Raw genomic sequence first — 16846 nt, 5'->3', positions numbered from 1 at the left:
ATTTTCCCAAAGTATGAATTTTCAGATATTCAAGAAAAACAAATTGATATTCTACAGACTATACATATGAATGTATGTTTAAAAAATATTCTTTAATAAACATTGTTACTCAGCATTTTAGTCGTAATTAATCAGTCGTAAAAATACTCTCGTTTCGTCGTCGCTACCATTTTGTGTTTAAATTTCTGCTCGTCGCTGTTACACCCTGTAAGAATGTTGCCCTTGGGTCCCAAAACTGACCAGTTTCTGGCATTGTTCTTTTCGAATTACCTTCCGCGAAACAGCAACGTCAGGGCTGGTCAACCTTCGATCTTTTTGGACCGAGTGGAGCCAGGTAGTCCGCAAAATAGAGGGAAAGGCGGTAGGACTATCGCCGCGGGAGTTTCTTCGCTATGAAGAAATGTGTAACTGACTGGCAACCTGCTTGCATCGTGCTCGATGGATGCGTCTATCGGGTGCTCGATAAATCTCAGCAACGTAGCGCGTTTAACAAGCACCGCGTTCAAAGTATCAAGGACCGATCAAGGTCTACGTTCTCGATTGTTTCTTTGCCTCCGATAACAAACCAATTCCTCCGATATTCACGGATGGAGGCATCTGGGTCACCTTTATCTTCTATTTGCACGATGCTTCATTCGCCGAAGAAAGGAATCACCGCACGCGACAAAATGCCTTCTTTTTAACCGCCTGGAGGGTTTCTATCGGTGGAAAAGAACCGACAAGGGTTTCGAGCGTTCGTGCAACCGCTACCTCATCTACATTGAATCACGATTCAGCGTAAGAGCCGGCGAACCGACGCGTTTCGCGTACGCGAATCACATATTCTATATCTGGATTTGATCGTGCCCCGGTGGAATTTAATCCGTGCTGAATTAAAGGACGCTCGGTATAAGGAAGCGAGGAGAAGATGAAGAGAGAGACACCGTGCACGGGGACGGAAGAAAAGAGGAACGAAAGGCATGAGCGTTGGCTGATTCGCGTTCGTTGAGCTTCGGCCACGGAGGTTCTTACGGATCCCCGGAGAAACTCGCGACGTTATGGGAAGAATTCCGACGTTGCCAACCGTGGTTCGAGTCGATTCTAATTTCCTTTTACCTTCTATGCATCCTGTGTCGCGTCTGTTCGTCGATATCGTCCGGGAAAACGCCCCGGGAACCGCGAAACGGGGCACAAAGAAGGGATCGTCCGCACAGTGGCCGGGAAATCCTTGAAACGACGAGGGTTGATTGACTTTCGATAATGGCCAATTGTTAATAGCTGTTGCCGTGAATGCCCGGCTGGAGAATTGTAATACGAGTAGCGGGTTTATGGCTCACGTAGCTACGAGCAGTGATTTAAACGCTTGACAGGCCAACGGAAACGAATTCCGATTCGATGTCGTGAAACCGTCTGGGACTTGGGCTGCTCGATGCGAGAAAAAATTGAGGAAACGGTCTGTAAGATCGTACAACGTAATAACGAAACGAAAATATGGAAAACTTTACGATCACAAGCGGACGACGAACTCTACGCTATAAAACCACCCTAAAATTTTCAATATAGCGCCGCCATGTTCAGGATGAGATTCTGACTTGGGCAACTAGCCAAATGTCACTTCCGAATAATAGACAAAAACTTTAGACTCGTACGTTCACTTGCCCGTAGTTTCGTTCAGCTCGGATCTCGTTTAGAGTTCCACTTTTGTGGTCTTTTTAGGGATTTCTTTACGAAAAGGAAGTTACATGTTTCTTATAAGTGCTAAGACAAATTTTAAGTCAGTTTACAATTGTCGAAAGTGAACGTTTTGGCAGTCAACGTGTTGAAGAAGTTGAATCTCAAGCGACGATCTGAAAAATTGTCTATTTTCGACGAAGATTAAAATACGCGCGACTGGCAATGGCGTTGTTGGAGAAGTAAATGGAAAATAATAAGAAGATACGACGCTCGATAATCGTTCTTAACAAGAGCAAATCACTACGGATCGTATGAGTCAGAAACAGCGGATCGTGCATTATTAACAGGCCGGTGCATTAACGAAACGACAATGCAACCCAACGATACGTATCGCTATAGAGCAGTTCACGTGGTCGACAGGGACCACCATGTAGATTTTAATGTACATGACTTCCCATGACATCTCCCATTGAACCTGTTTATGCGGAGCAATCCTATCGCAGCCCGGCCATACCGACGAGATTGTGTACCAAATCCTACGGACACGAAACTAGCTAAATCTAATCGTTCATTGCTAACTCGTGGCTACCATTCGCGCAGCTTAGCTATTGCATTCTGAGATAAATTTCGAAAGTCTCAGCGTTCAAAACCTCGATCGACTCGATTTTTTCCGATCATTTGTCACTTATTTTGTTGCTGTTAATCGTCAGCTACATGTTGGTCAGCACATTTGTTACGATACGTTGAAAATTAGACAGAAACAAAGATATGCAATACTTTCACCTGCTACTAGGTGTACTTTCTAACACGCTTATATTTCAACAATAAATCGACTCAAGAGATACCTAGGCGACTAGAATGTAATTATTAAGTCGTCCCATAAATTCGTACCGTTTTCTAAATTACAAATAAAATTTAAAATTAAAATAAAATTTGTAATTTAGAAAAGAAACAAAATTGGTCAGGTCAAGGGATTTACGAAATTTTAAACATACCAACATTAACAATTCATATAAATTTGAAACAAATAGGTTTTATTATATACTGAGAAGGGATTTACTCTTTTTCATAAAATTCCAATTTTAAATAGCAGTACAAAACTCGATACGAACATATGGTACAACCTACTATATCTTGCTCGATTAATAATATTTTAATAATTATTAATTAGTTACAAAGGGAATCGATGAAATTCTGGATGAACACAGATCCCAACAATGGTACGTTTAATTTTGAATTACTGATTATACACGTTCCATCGGACCTAATGAATATTACAAAGTACGATGCATCATTTATTTACGAAAATAAATTTCCTGTTTCAACAGTACGGCAGATAAAGACTCTTATAATTAAATTTCAGAATAATTAACCTAATATAATTTACCAAATTTTTGTCTTAAAAAAAAAATGTTTTATTAATAATTTATTTTAAAAAAAATAATAAAATATAATTTAAATTTAGTAATTATAAATAATAATATAATTTAATTTTAATAATTATAAATAATAATATAATTTAAATTTAATAATTTTATATATAAGTCTGATAGAAATGAAACGGATGTTATATGCGTGAGTTACAAGTATTAAAATTCGTGGATATTAGCTTAAAATGGAAAAGAAAAATTTACTAATTTTCAGATACGCTCTGGTTTGAAGAATTAATCCTAGATTGTTATGTTCTACAAGAGATAAGAGAGTTTTGCAACGGATCGAGAATTCACGATTTCGATCGTAAGAGTGAAACAATTATGAGAACGAATCGTTAATCCGATAATTCGTATCTCCCGGGACGTGGTTGCACTTTCACATACGGGGTAATATACTCACGATTCTGGATTCGATGTCGAGGCTCTGGTCCCGCCTTCTCTTGCCAAGGACCGGCGTGCAGAGGAACATATCCATGGAACTGCCATCCCTTCTCAGGCTATCCAAACTTCTGACAGCGACTATGGCAGCGGCCTCGTACAATTCCCTCAGGGCCTTCGGTCTGCTGTTCGACGTAAATAATGCCGTTGATGGTTTGTTAACGATGTGGAAATGTTCTGTCCTTGCCGCGAACGTGCAGATATCCGATTCCGCTGCAACATTGTAAATAACAAACACTAAATAGCTGTACTTGAACCGACCAATTTAGTCATAACTTGCACAAGTAGGGAAAATAAGAATTAAAAATCAAAATGATATAACTATTGTGCAATTAAGTTTTATACAATATTATACAGGGTGTTTGGCCACCCCTAGGAAAAATTTCAACGGTCATCGTAGCTCATTCTCGAGCGTGGCAATTATATCAAAAAAACATAACTCATGTTCCATTTCCTTTAGTGTCATGTTTAATTCGATGTTTCCGGTTGCTCCAGTGCGGTGATACACCTTAAACTAAACACTAGATTAGACGGCTACCTAACCAAAAACTCTCTAAACTATACTGGCTGAGGCACGACTAAGTCTCCACGATTTGTCTGCCCTTTTCGACGATCTGACAAAGAAATGTTTCCAGTATTTAATCGACAAGAAATTGCAGTTGCTTAAATCTGAAAATCATCTGAAGATCATAGTGTAGCAGGTCGTTGAATTCATCTCGACGTCGCCTACAATACTATAAAATTAAAAATACCTAGTTCCATTTAAAAATATGAGTGACCTTAATTTAATAATGCAACTGCAATTTACTGCAATTAGCATCGATAAGAAACGTTTCTTTGTCAGGCTATCGAGAGGGGTTGAAAAATCGTGGCTAGTTCGTGCCTCACTCTGTGTATCAAACGTAAAATTAGCAATTTTAGTTAATTACAAACACGTAGACCGTGTTTAATAACGCACGATACCAAAAAACAAACTACAAATCACGCGATGAAACGATTCCATGATTGAATTTCGAGAGACGTGATTCATTCCTTTGTTGCATCCTTGCGTCCAATGCACTCGTGGGCGATTATTGTCATAAAACAATATGCGGCCATATCGTTCGTCGAACGGTGTAAACACCGTCCTGTGGCAATTAGTTTCGTTACGCGTTTAATTGCTGACTCTTTTCGGACGACGAGTCGTGCTTTACAACAATGGCGCGTGTTCCTTCGTTGTCACCGTGGACCAGGCCTATTATCGTTAACTCCTTGTTCCTCCTTCCCGTTGTTCATCTTTTGTTCCGCGCAATAACGCAAAGGCTTAATCGGTATTGTTTCAGCACGCGATAGGGCTATTCTCCCTTTTCACGAACACGCTGCGCATTGAATCTCTCCCTAACGTCACGAATTAATCCAAGGGTATACAGATTTCGGTTGGAATCGTTTGTTGGGCTCGCATGTCCGCTAAACGTGACAGCCGCCATTCTCCAATCGTGGAAACGTGCTTCTTCGTCGCACATTGCGTCTTAAATTTATCTAATAAACTATTTCAACGCACTCGGTGTGGCTCGTGCAGTATTCCCCGGTTTATTGCAACTTTATGTCCCCCGAGTTACTGCAACGCTTTCATCCCTTCTGCTTTCTCAAACTTACAATTAATTGCGTCGACCATAATTTCACGTGAGGTCAGTTACCTGACGTTTCGATTTAACCGAGAAACCGTATATAACAAACGATTATAAAAAATAAAAATAAAAATAATAAAATCAACAGGCAGATGAGGTTTTAACAATAAAAATGAATCCAATCACGACCATATTCGAACAAAGTATTATACATACGTACTCCCATTTTAATACAAATTTTCGTTTCTGTATTACAATCATTAATTTTTAATTTAAAAGTTCGAGTTAAGTAATTGGTAATGAGTGCAAAAATAGAAATAATAGAATATAATTTTGTACATGAAGAAATTAGTTTTATCCTTCACTGTGTTATTACATGTTTTCAATTCACGTAACAAGATCGGTATTTTATTTCATTTTATTTCCCAGTATTCGTTACCCTCGATGTTTATAAGGATTAAATGTGACATTTGGAAAGTTTCAGTGGCGCAAGCGGCTTAACACGATCACTTGGTCAATTGGCATTTATACGATGTATGCGAAGCAATCGGAATGCACGAACAAGTTTCATCGATCATTATCGATATGTTTGTATACGGTAAGTGGCTCCCGAACGATTTCAGTGAATTAAGATTGCTCTTAACGGCTGTTCGCGGCAAAGTCGGGTAATATCGCACTGCTTCGGGCATTTACGCCACACTGTATAAACCCACGGTGACGAGAGTGTGTTCAGGGCGAGATATGTATTGCACTCGGAACCAGTCCGACTCGATTCAATCATCCGTTCAGTAAACAGTATATGTTTGCAACATTCGATGACCATGGACCAATATTTTCAAGGCTCAATTTCCTTCGCGCGCCTAAAGAAATCTATTTAGATTAAACTGCCATAAATGAACTGTACTGGACTTCAGATCGATTGAAATTAAAGAAGATCCACATGTAACCTGTCTGAAAGATTTCCCAAATAATTTAAAATAAAATAAACTAGCAGATTTATTTGATTAAAATGACACATTCTTGGTAGATATCTTTCAGAACATTTCATAACAATTACAGGCTGATTGACGATGAATTAAAATACAACTGTCTATGCGCATCTGGCAGTCGAAGATTATTGCGTTTTATCAGTTATTTTTAGTGACGTTTATTAGTTATTTTTTCACAAAAAAATCAAATTTAAAAATTAGAAAAATCTACAAATTTATTGCGTTTTATCAGTTGTTTTTAGCGACGTTTATTAGTTATTTTTTCACAAAAAAAATCAAATTTAAAAATGAAAAAATCTACAAATTCGTGCAAGTTAAAGGTTTGTTGTATTCATCGTTTTCCCGATTTTTCATTGCGTAGCGTCTAAAAAACACACGTTCCGGTCGTAAACTAAGCTCGCGAGACGTGGAACGCGCCTGGAAGTTTAACGACTCGGTTTTTTCGTCACCCCATATAGGCGTCCAATGATTCAGTATCGTATAGGTCGAAAGGATCCTGTATACTTCGGTGTACAGTATAAAGTCTAGACTCTCTAGACACTTGCCTCGATAAATGCGCGAGGAAAGGCATTAAGCACGTCACGGCTGTTAGCAAAAGAGGGCTGGACGGTAGTATTTTTTACAGACGCCAGAAGGGAGCGTGTTACGAGTCAAGGTCGGCTGCACAGGTTGTTCGGTCATGAGAATAGAAATATGACTGGAAATACCGGTAGATATATCTGCCGGTGATAGTTAAGGACGCGGGCAGCCATTGCTCGAACCGGTAACAGAATAATACGGTTCTGGTTCAACGTTTGACACGATTCCTTTTTCTGTATTCGCGTAAGCGAGTTTCACGGATTAATTGTAATTGGTTTCGAAATGAGCAATGATCCAATGCCACAAAAGAGAACGTTGTTTCGCGATTTATCTTACTTCTTGCTGAGAGGCGATTTTTGTTTGAAGCTTGTTGTGGTGTTCGGTGAGCTTCGAGGAAAGTAGAGGAATTACTTTAAGCGACGTTACAAATGGAATATACGACTGATTACGATTAGTAATATTGCTGAAAATGGTAACTTTTGAAGAACTGTCCACTACCTAGATATTATGGCTTGAAAAAATTCTTAAATACAGTTAAATATGTAATGAATATATCCACAAAGCCTGGAATTAATCGCTCTTTAATAGCCCGCAAAAAAAAATGACAAAGAAACATCTCTTTTTCTTGCGTACAAAATGGCCCCCTAAATTTAATTCACAGCTATTTCCGCTACCTGTCCGCTGAATGTTGAACGCAACTGTACGTAAAGGGTGGTATCGTTTCGAGGGGCGTTGTATATCGGTTTAAAAAAAAATATTTGAACAGGATCGTAAGCCGTTCGGGGCACTTGTGTAATGGTCCTCGGTGGATTACAAGAGCGCGATCGTCGAACGACGAATCGGGAGAGCGAGAGGAAAGGAGAAAAGGCGAAACGCGGGGTACGCAGGGGCGGGGGGGAGGGCAGATTTCCGACGGTGAAGAGCCGGTCGGGCTGTGGGAGGTCCGGCGTAGCCGATGAGCCTTGGCTATGCAAAGTGGCCCGAAGGGCCGCTCGCGCGGACCTTCACAGGGGCCGACAGACAGCTCACTGGCTGCGAGGCTGGCCTCGACTCAAATCGCTCAAACCAAGATATCAGAGAGCACGTAATTCACGGTTGCGGCACGGCTACGTGGACGCAGAAATTTACGGGTCTAACTGGTATAGCTCGCGCCGTGAAATCGAGTATTCCTTTGCCACGGCGCGAAACACGTTGCATCGCGCACGGGTATGATTCCGATCAGCGTGAACGGGCCCTAGCGTGCAAACGCTGTCGGCCCGACGCGCCCAACGATCTGTGTTGTTGATGCGAGAACGGCGATCCTATCTGGTACCAACCACGGCCTGGAAAAGTAATCGTATCCGCGGACAAATGCATGCGAGGGGACTTGAATTGACAGAAACTCGTAGAAAACGCGGTAACGTGCCGCCGCTGTTCCTTGGACACCGGGAGATGTAGAACGGTGCAGGTGGCATCACCGGTAAGTACACTAACGATCAAAAGTTTTCCTACACCGAGCTGACTACCGACTGCCAAGCAACAACGCTGACATTTGTAACTTTTCTATCTATTTTCTTTTTTTGGGGGGGTGCGATACTTGCACTATCAACTTCGTCATAACACCATTTATATTCTATTTTTCCATTTTTTTAATTCTCTATTTCCTACTTCCACATGTCTTCTGTTCCTTACTCCAGTTATTCCCCTCCTTTCTACTCTTTTAACTCCTTCTCCTTTTCCCCTTCTTAATTTGTAACATTTAATTAAAATCGATGTTTCTTCGGACGAGGATATCGTCGACAGTTTCTGTATTACGAAAGTATTCCTATAGGGGGGCCAGCCAGTCAGAAAAAGGAGTTTTTTGTTTATTTTAAAAACTAGTATTACTGAGAAATTAAATTGCCAGAGATTCATGACGTTGCGGTGAAAAATAAGGATTTGGGGAGATGAAAATGTAGAGCATGAAAATCGGGGGTGTTGGAACAATTAGTCAAGTGGAGGACAAAGCATAATTTAGGACAAAAAAATAATTTAGACAGCTATAAACATAATCCAACATTTCCCGATGATGTTTTTAAGGTAATTTTACCCATTTATGAAGAGGAAAACGAGGATTTATTTTCAACTGTAATGTATGCGAATATACCAGCGATGCCTGTAGAAATATAATAGAATAAACTTAACTGTATTTCGTATTTCATACACTATAATCAACATCGCTATATTAAACCTCGTCAACGTCGCGCATGTAAAACGTGTTCACTTTGTGTCTTTTCATAGTTGCGTAAAAGTAACATTTACACTCATCGACGACGAAAGAAAGCTAATATAACCACTGTGCGCTTATTATTTCAAATCACTCCGCGATTTTGTACGATTTTATGCTTCCCCCGTGACGTAAACGCTGGCGACTTATTCCCGTAAGTTGTCGGAAGTAATCGGGCTAAACGATCAGACATTTGCATATATTCTACCGGTGGCGTCTAAACTAGCTGGTTAATCATAGAGTCGGCACCGCCGCAAAGCAGCAATTAGCAATATTACTTATAGTACGCACCGCTTATAAATCACCTTGCGTAAATGATCGGCGAGCATACGCTTGAGTAACTTCTTACGATACAGCCTCTATCTCCGTAAAGAACTAATTACGAAATTTCGTAAATAGAATCGCGTGAATTTCCATACGGTGGTAAATAAATCGCAGAATGTACATTTTATGCGAGCACGTCTTCCACGAATGGAAATATATAAGAAAATTGTTACATAAAAGTCGGCTATAAACGCAACTTCCATTGCAGAACTGGAAATTATTTATTCTTTTGTTTATTATTTAAGTATGTTGTTTTGAAACAATACATACTTAATTCCTTTGTTCTTTAAGGTTTTAAAATAACACGTGTCTCTTTTGATGACACGATTTTCCACCAAGGAGTTAAAGAAATTAATTCTCAAGATCCAGATGTCAAAGAAAATAAAGCTAGATCCCTTGAATTTTAACGAGTCTCTAAAAATAAATTCCAATTGTCTAAAAACAAAATTTAATTTTCCTTTCAATTTGAGGGGTTTGGTCTAGCATTTCATGGCTGATATTTTATTAAATTTCATATACCAAAACTATACACCTACAATCACAATGAAAATCGTATAGTACGTTATCGTTACTTTTTACCTTTTCTGTGAATAATTATCAAGTACTAATCTACAGAATAATAATTTTCTCATCCTGTTATTCCACCGTGGATGCTTTCATAACGCGTGATCGTACATGACATTATTACGAGGGACACGAGAACAAAGGACAGCCTCGATTCGGATACCTCGAAGATGCACTAATGTTTACGATCAACACATGTACTATTTTCGTTGGATACACCTCCGGGACGTACCGTGCCAGTTGCTAAGCCCGTTATATACACAACGATCTTGTTAGGAATCAAGTGCTCGGAGCGTGTACCAAACTAGCTCGGGTGACGAATAGCAACGCGTGCAACTCTGACGGACGTAGAGCGATTCCTGGTTGCTCGCGACCAGGTAAACAGAGGGTCGCGCAGGTTCGGGACTCCGTGTAATTGCGGGTGAAACAAGCCTGTGTGGCCTCACGAAGGGAATTTTCTCGACGAGTACGTTTCGGGTACTCCCGGAGCCCTTTTGTTCGGAGCGTGCGTTGGAAAAGAGAGAAGCCGCCAGGAGGAAGGAAGAGGGCCCCGGCGTGTTGAGCGAGGCACCGACCAGGAGGGAGAGAGGTAACGTCGCGAACGGTTGAATAAAAGCGACGAGAAGAGTGGTTTGGCGAAAAAGAGGAGGGATGGTGAGGAAGGGGGACCAGAATGGATGAAAAGGAAGGCGGCGTAACGAGGGAGAGAGAAGGACCGAGTTACCTGAAGCTGCTCAACCGCGGTAAGGTAGGGATGTAAGAGGGGCAAGGTGAGGTAAGGAGGAATGCGGTTACGGTAGATCGCGGACCAGTCCCCGTACAGGTCCTGCAAGGCCCGGGGACCACGAAAAACGAGCAGAACGAAAACCGTGTGGCCCCACCGCGCTCTCGAGAATCGCCGTTCGTTGCCATTCATCAGCATATGACGCCGTCTCGATGAATTTCCATCGTTATAGAACACCGTGGCTCGAACAGACGTTTCACCTGACCCCCTTCTAAGCAAAACGAACGATCGTCCTTAGTTTTTTCTTGACCTTGCCGCGCGGCGATCCATCTCGATGGAATCTCGATCGTTTCTCGGGTCGCGGAGGCGGCGAGAAAAATTGATTGTCAGCTGGTCGCGAAAGTATTCGAACGATGACATATTCTTAATTGATATTTACACGAAACGTACAGTATAGTAAATATTTTGAAATTTAATAATAACATGGAAATACATATCCGAGTTAGAGAGACTTTATTAGATTTAATTGCATATCGTAGCAAAAGTATTCGAAATGTAAGGGCAACCGTCGTATTAAGGGGGAAATACCACTATGACGGATTGAGAAAATCGAAATTTTATTTTTTTATCTCTTTTCAATGCTTGGGATTTTAAGAGTGACATCCAAAAATATTGAAATAAAATTCGAAACTAGAAAGAAACTAAGAAACTAAGAAACTAAACAACTAACAAACTAACAAACTAACAAACTAACAATCTAACAAACTAACAAACTAACAAACTAAGAAAATTTGCAAGTATTGTACAGTATATTGCTATCAGTGGGTTTTTACATAGGAAATCTAGTTTAAGATTTCATTTGGCACATTTTGTCCTGCATAAATTCTAAGCTTATTATCGATAGAGGACTGTCAAAAATTCTGACGTGTATTTTGTAACTCTTACGTCGCGTATATCCTCCCCCACGACGTAAATTCAGCCTCGTTTTAACAGAGCACGGTATCGTTTCAGTAAAGCTGGCAGATTTTCTGGCTATCTAAAGAAACTATCAGCATCTGTCAGGATCAACATCCGTCAAAGTAAGCAGGGTGTACGGTTACTTGGCAGAATATCACTGCCGCAGGAACAGTGACTTATAGCCTCGCAAAAAATCTGGCATGTCTGCAAGTGCTCCGTGCTTTATTCGATTTTTTGCGGGGGGAAACGATACCAAACAACTTTGGGATCTGTTGTTTTGACACCGCGGAAGTTGCATCAAATACGAAGCCATTACGTTATTGCAAATCCAATGCCTAACTTCTTAACGACATTATGTCATTAAAACTTTATATTATTTATTATTATTTTTTAATATTGTTTATATTATTGTCATTGAAAATTTTATTTGTTAATCGAAATATGATCTCACTCGTGCATACCTTTAATTAATTTTATATTTTGAAGGTTCCTAAATATAAAACTAATGAATTCTAAAAACTATTTGTGCGTTTATTTATTGCATATACTGGGATCTTTTATGAAAGTGTACAATTTTTATACGAATAAATGAAATGTGGTTTTAAAGAAACGTCTTGTGTTAAATAAATTTCATTTTACTTTTTGAAAATAGGCTTATTTGTTTATCGTAGCACCTGATGTCCCATTCCCTATACAAATTGATAATAATTTGGATGGCTACGAGCCACCGTATTAGAATTTTCGATATCTCTAGGATTTTCGTGGCCCTACCTACATCATAAGTCTTGATTACTCTCTATCTGGTTTTATTGCGACCTAAAAGAGCCAAACCTTGTAACCATACGAAGCGAGGACGGCCGAGACAATAAGGTTCTATCAGATTGTCTGGCTCGGCGGGTTGACATGACTGGAAATCCAAGATCGACCGATAACATCACAATGGAGCGGTTGGTTGAGAAATGCGTTGTGCATCGGCGAAAAATGAAGAAAAAGAATGGTACAAGTTCGTAAGGATCCGTCCCATCGTCGTAGCTTATTAAACGCGAAATCCTCGACTCTTAATTAACGTGTACAGCAGAGAGTCCTGGCATCCCCGATAATTCCAACGAATCACCATCGACGGTGGAATACGATCTTCATTATAGATAAATACACGACGCATTCTTTATGCGAATGACAAAAAGGTAAATAATAGTCCTTGGATGATAGAATATGATTGCAACGAACGACTTAACGGTTTTTAATCTGCGCTGGAAATACGCGCAGCACAAATTGTCGAGATGCTACTGTCGACGATAACGAACTAGTTCTCTTAACTGATGTATTCGCGACGTAAAAGGAACGAGTGCTCGATATCGAAATTGACACTCCTTGTTTCACGTACGTCGCGTTACCTGCAAAGAGTTCTATACCGGTCCGTTTCAGCGGAATTAATTTACCGTAGGAACACGTCGTCGCTGCGACGTTTTATTCTACTTTCGCCATTGCTCGTTTGTGTGAGAAACATGTAATGTAATTATACCGACGGTAGAAAGCGCGATCTTGGAGGAGAAGATTGATTCTTCAATTTTTTTCTAAATCCAGTAGTAAGATAGCTGTCTGAACGGACGCTTGGCATTTATCAATAAACTGAACTAATGCTCGAATCCAATTACTAGAACATCTTGGTGTTTATTAATTAAACTTATTCTTTCAAGTGGAAAGATATTAATTCTGCTTATTTTAACCAACTGGGCGTAGAAATAAATTGTCGTAAAAGTAACAGAAAAAGAAATCAACTTTTTTTAATAGTTTTATTAATATTTCTTGAAGATTGAATTAATAATGTTCTTTTGCTGTATTCTTCGAAGAATGAAATATTTAAATATAAACAATATTTAGTATAAAAATAACATTCTTATTATTGACACTAAGAGCAGTTTTTATTAATTTATTTAAAAATACAATTTTTCTGTTTGTTGCCTACCTCTAAATTAATTCCAACAAATAAAATAATTCTTGTAAAATATCAGCTCGATCAAATAACGGGAAAACGTGTCCCACTGGTTTACGTGTCAAACTTTAAGACTTATAAAGCACGTTTTCCCACCGTTCGATCAAGCCGATACTTTGCAAGAATTATTTTTTAACTGTTCTCGAAAATGAGAAGAAAATACGGGGAAACATTCAACATTCAACACATCGATTGATTGTCAATAAAAATTAAAGTAGATAATTTAATTCTATTAAACAACATTCGGTGGAAAGTGTACTTAGAAACAAGAAACATGTAATTACTAATTTATAAATCGAATTATATCGAAAACACTACTTTATTACAGCATCTAATTGTCAAAATAAGTTGACGGTCCAACCTTGATCATTTTTTTCTAAATAACAAATTCGATTCCTGGCCACTGACCCAGATTTGGGCAAATTTTATTCGCGAACATCGAACAAAATTTTTTGATTAATATTAATTCGTAAAATAACTTCCGTTTATTTTTATTTTTATTCGTTATTCGTGAAATAAAATTAGCCCCAAATGTAATAATTCGAACCGTCTCCAGCCAATGGTTTCTTGATAACGAAATAACGCATCTTGCGAGAAATTGGCTGGAAATTGCGGGTAAAGATTAACAACTGTTCGATGGCGAGCCGTAGGAAGCGCGTACGATCGGGATAGTAATTAACGCCGGCGACAAATTATCATTCGTCCGCGGTGCAAAAAGGAAAACAACAAAGAAGTCCCTTTGAAGTCGGAACGCCGTTGATTGCAACAACCGACGGCAACAGCCGACCAGCAGGAAGTGCATTGTACTATTAACTCTGTTTAGACTTCGGTTAATTGAAGATAAAAGCTGGAGAGTACCTCCTTCTTCCTTGGTTCTGTTCGCGTAACGAGTTGCATATGCATGCGTGTGCCCAAGAGCGTAACCATTGTTGACGACGTTGGAATTACGTGCCGATAGCATAACGTGTCCCGGCAACGGGACTCATTTCCCATTCATTGCACTTGTTTTAGTTGGCTCGTACCGCCAGCGAATTATTTTCTGCCATTATAAATCGGAAAATTGATCTGTAAATTGTGTTTATACGAAGAAAAGAGCTTTAAAAGAATCTTCGTTATTTTAATATTTCATTCATGTTTGCTGCATTATCGATTGAGTGAATAATTTTGCGACACATTGTACGTCGACCCTTTTTCATGCAAACATAGGTGAAAAGTAGAATTTGTAACAACTTACATCAGAGTGATAACAATTTGCCCCACAAAGGGGTAAGAAGTTCCGACTAATCACAAAAAACGAGTTTCTATGAAAAACTGTATAGCAATATATTAAATTTGAGGTGAAAATCTTAATTTAAAAATTCAATGCAAAACAAAGCTTCATGAGTAAGAAAATAAAAAAAATACCGATACAATATTGTTCATATATTCCATAAGCTTGCAAAGATGAAAGTTATACATCTCACGCAAGATTTGAAAAATCGTAATTTGGTCAACTTTGACCCTCCGAAATGCTCCATAGTGTTACGACGACGGTGGCGGGGAAACGACACAGTTCAAATTCGAGTCCTGTTCCAACAATGTTCGAGAATTACGGTACCCATATACTTCTCGTGCGGCTAGAGTGAGAAACCGACGCCGCAGACGACATTCCACGACGGAGAACGTTAGTCGCATATACCAGCGTCCTTCTTAACTCTCCTTTTTCCGATGAAATACAATCTTCGACGTATTATGCCAGTGTGTACGTATGTCGTGACTTTTAGCTCCAGCCCACACAGTACACTGACCCTCGATGGAACCGAGTATAGTGCATATGGTATCGTGTATTCAGTCAGGGGGATTGCCATCCGAGGGGGATTCGCTCTCGGTACCTTAAGACCATCACGATTAACGAGCAGTTCGAGGAAAATGTCTCTTTGACGGCTTAAGCAGCTTTCGTACGCGGCTAAAGACGTATCGCCGCGCGGTTACAGAATGCTTCGTTAGACGAGCGTTTAGAACCAACGGATCCGTTCGATGGGGTCCCCTAGGTTCCGTAACGACCCACGCGTCAGTTTTCATGCTTTTCTCATCTCGTCGTGAAAAAGGAAATCCTTATCTAGCCGTCGCGGGAACTCGCTGGTTTTCGGAAGCGGGAAATTAGGTCGCTCGCGTGCGAACGGATATGCATCTCGACGCGGGACATTACGAAATAAATCTGTACGTTGACCCAATGTTAACGTTCAATCTGTCACGTGCTGGCACAAAAACGTTCATCCTTCGTCACTGTCGGATTAGAAAGTTGCCCGCGGATGACACGCGATGAAACTGCCCCGAGGGTTACTTCTAGTTTTTACTACGCGTATGTTTTTTCGATCTAACGTGATAATAGCAGAGACGAGGTGTACGAGTAGACCCTTCACCCTGTGGACTTTCGTGGCTCTATCTGATTGTCGTACCGACCTGAAAATTCGGTGGTGATTTTAGCGTATTCTTCTGATGAATGGCGGTCACTTGAGAAACTATTCACTGAATTAGTTTTGATAGGCAAACAGATGTAGTGAGTTGACTATGAAAGGGATTAAAATTGTTAAAACAGAGCAAGAAGACCAGTATCTATACCTACGTGTAGGTATTCAATAATGTTAGTTTAATAAAAATAAAAATTGTAATTATCGTCGTAGCAATTGATTATTTTCTAATTTTAAGTTTAATTAGAAAGTTCTAATTCTCTTTTATTAAATTTCTTTTTTCTCTGTCTACTATGGCAATTTTTTGTAAAATGTGAAGTACTCAATAATTTTGATTATACATATATTAAATACATAGAACGTTAAACTGTATTTCGATCGTTAATGTGAACAATTATATTGCTGATAATACAGTATTGGGTTAGACGGTTTAATAGATGAAAAGAAGTTAGTTGCAGGATCACGTTACTGCGTTTGTTCGCAATAACCTGACTGGTGAATTAAACGTGCTAGCTTTTAAATCGAACAGAAGCTTGCAATGCACGAAATATCGTCCGGTTGATCTTCAAAGTCCGATTCCTGGTCGCAAGCAGCGCTAATTAAGGAAACGTGTATTCGTTCGGCTTTAACACCGTTCTCACGATCACGTCCCGACGCAAAGAACACGTCGTTCACGTGAACTTGTCAACAGCTGCATCGTCTCTTCCATCTTTGGTCATGAATCATTGAATAATTCATAATTTACGAGCATCTCGTTACGCCACGCGGTTACTTTTCCGTTCATTCCCTCGCCGAGGGGGGAAAAAAATCTCTCCGCGTGGCGACAAAACGTACGCCGGCCGAGATAAAAGTTTCGAAGCCGTCAAACAGGTTCCGGGCCCGTACGCCAC

The 16846-nt window shown here is 39.8% G+C and overlaps 1 protein-coding gene across 1 annotated transcript in view; it reads right to left on the bottom strand.

The window, feature by feature from the left end:
• LOC122399313 overlaps window positions 1-16846 on the bottom strand; it is a 117612-nt gene that overhangs the window by 29802 nt on the left and 70964 nt on the right. The window contains exon 2 of the mRNA XM_043399915.1: window positions 3487-3737. Within this exon, the coding sequence (XP_043255850.1) occupies window positions 3487-3737 (251 nt within the window). The remainder of the gene's footprint in view (window positions 1-3486; window positions 3738-16846) is intronic.

This window comes from Colletes gigas, unplaced genomic scaffold (genome assembly GCF_013123115.1).
Source record: "Colletes gigas isolate AHSC1104 unplaced genomic scaffold, ASM1312311v1 Colletes_gigas_Sc00013, whole genome shotgun sequence".
NCBI lineage: Eukaryota > Metazoa > Arthropoda > Insecta > Hymenoptera > Colletidae > Colletes > Colletes gigas.
Note: the sequence above shows the minus strand (reverse complement) of the source record. Positions and strands in the feature narration are given on the sequence as shown.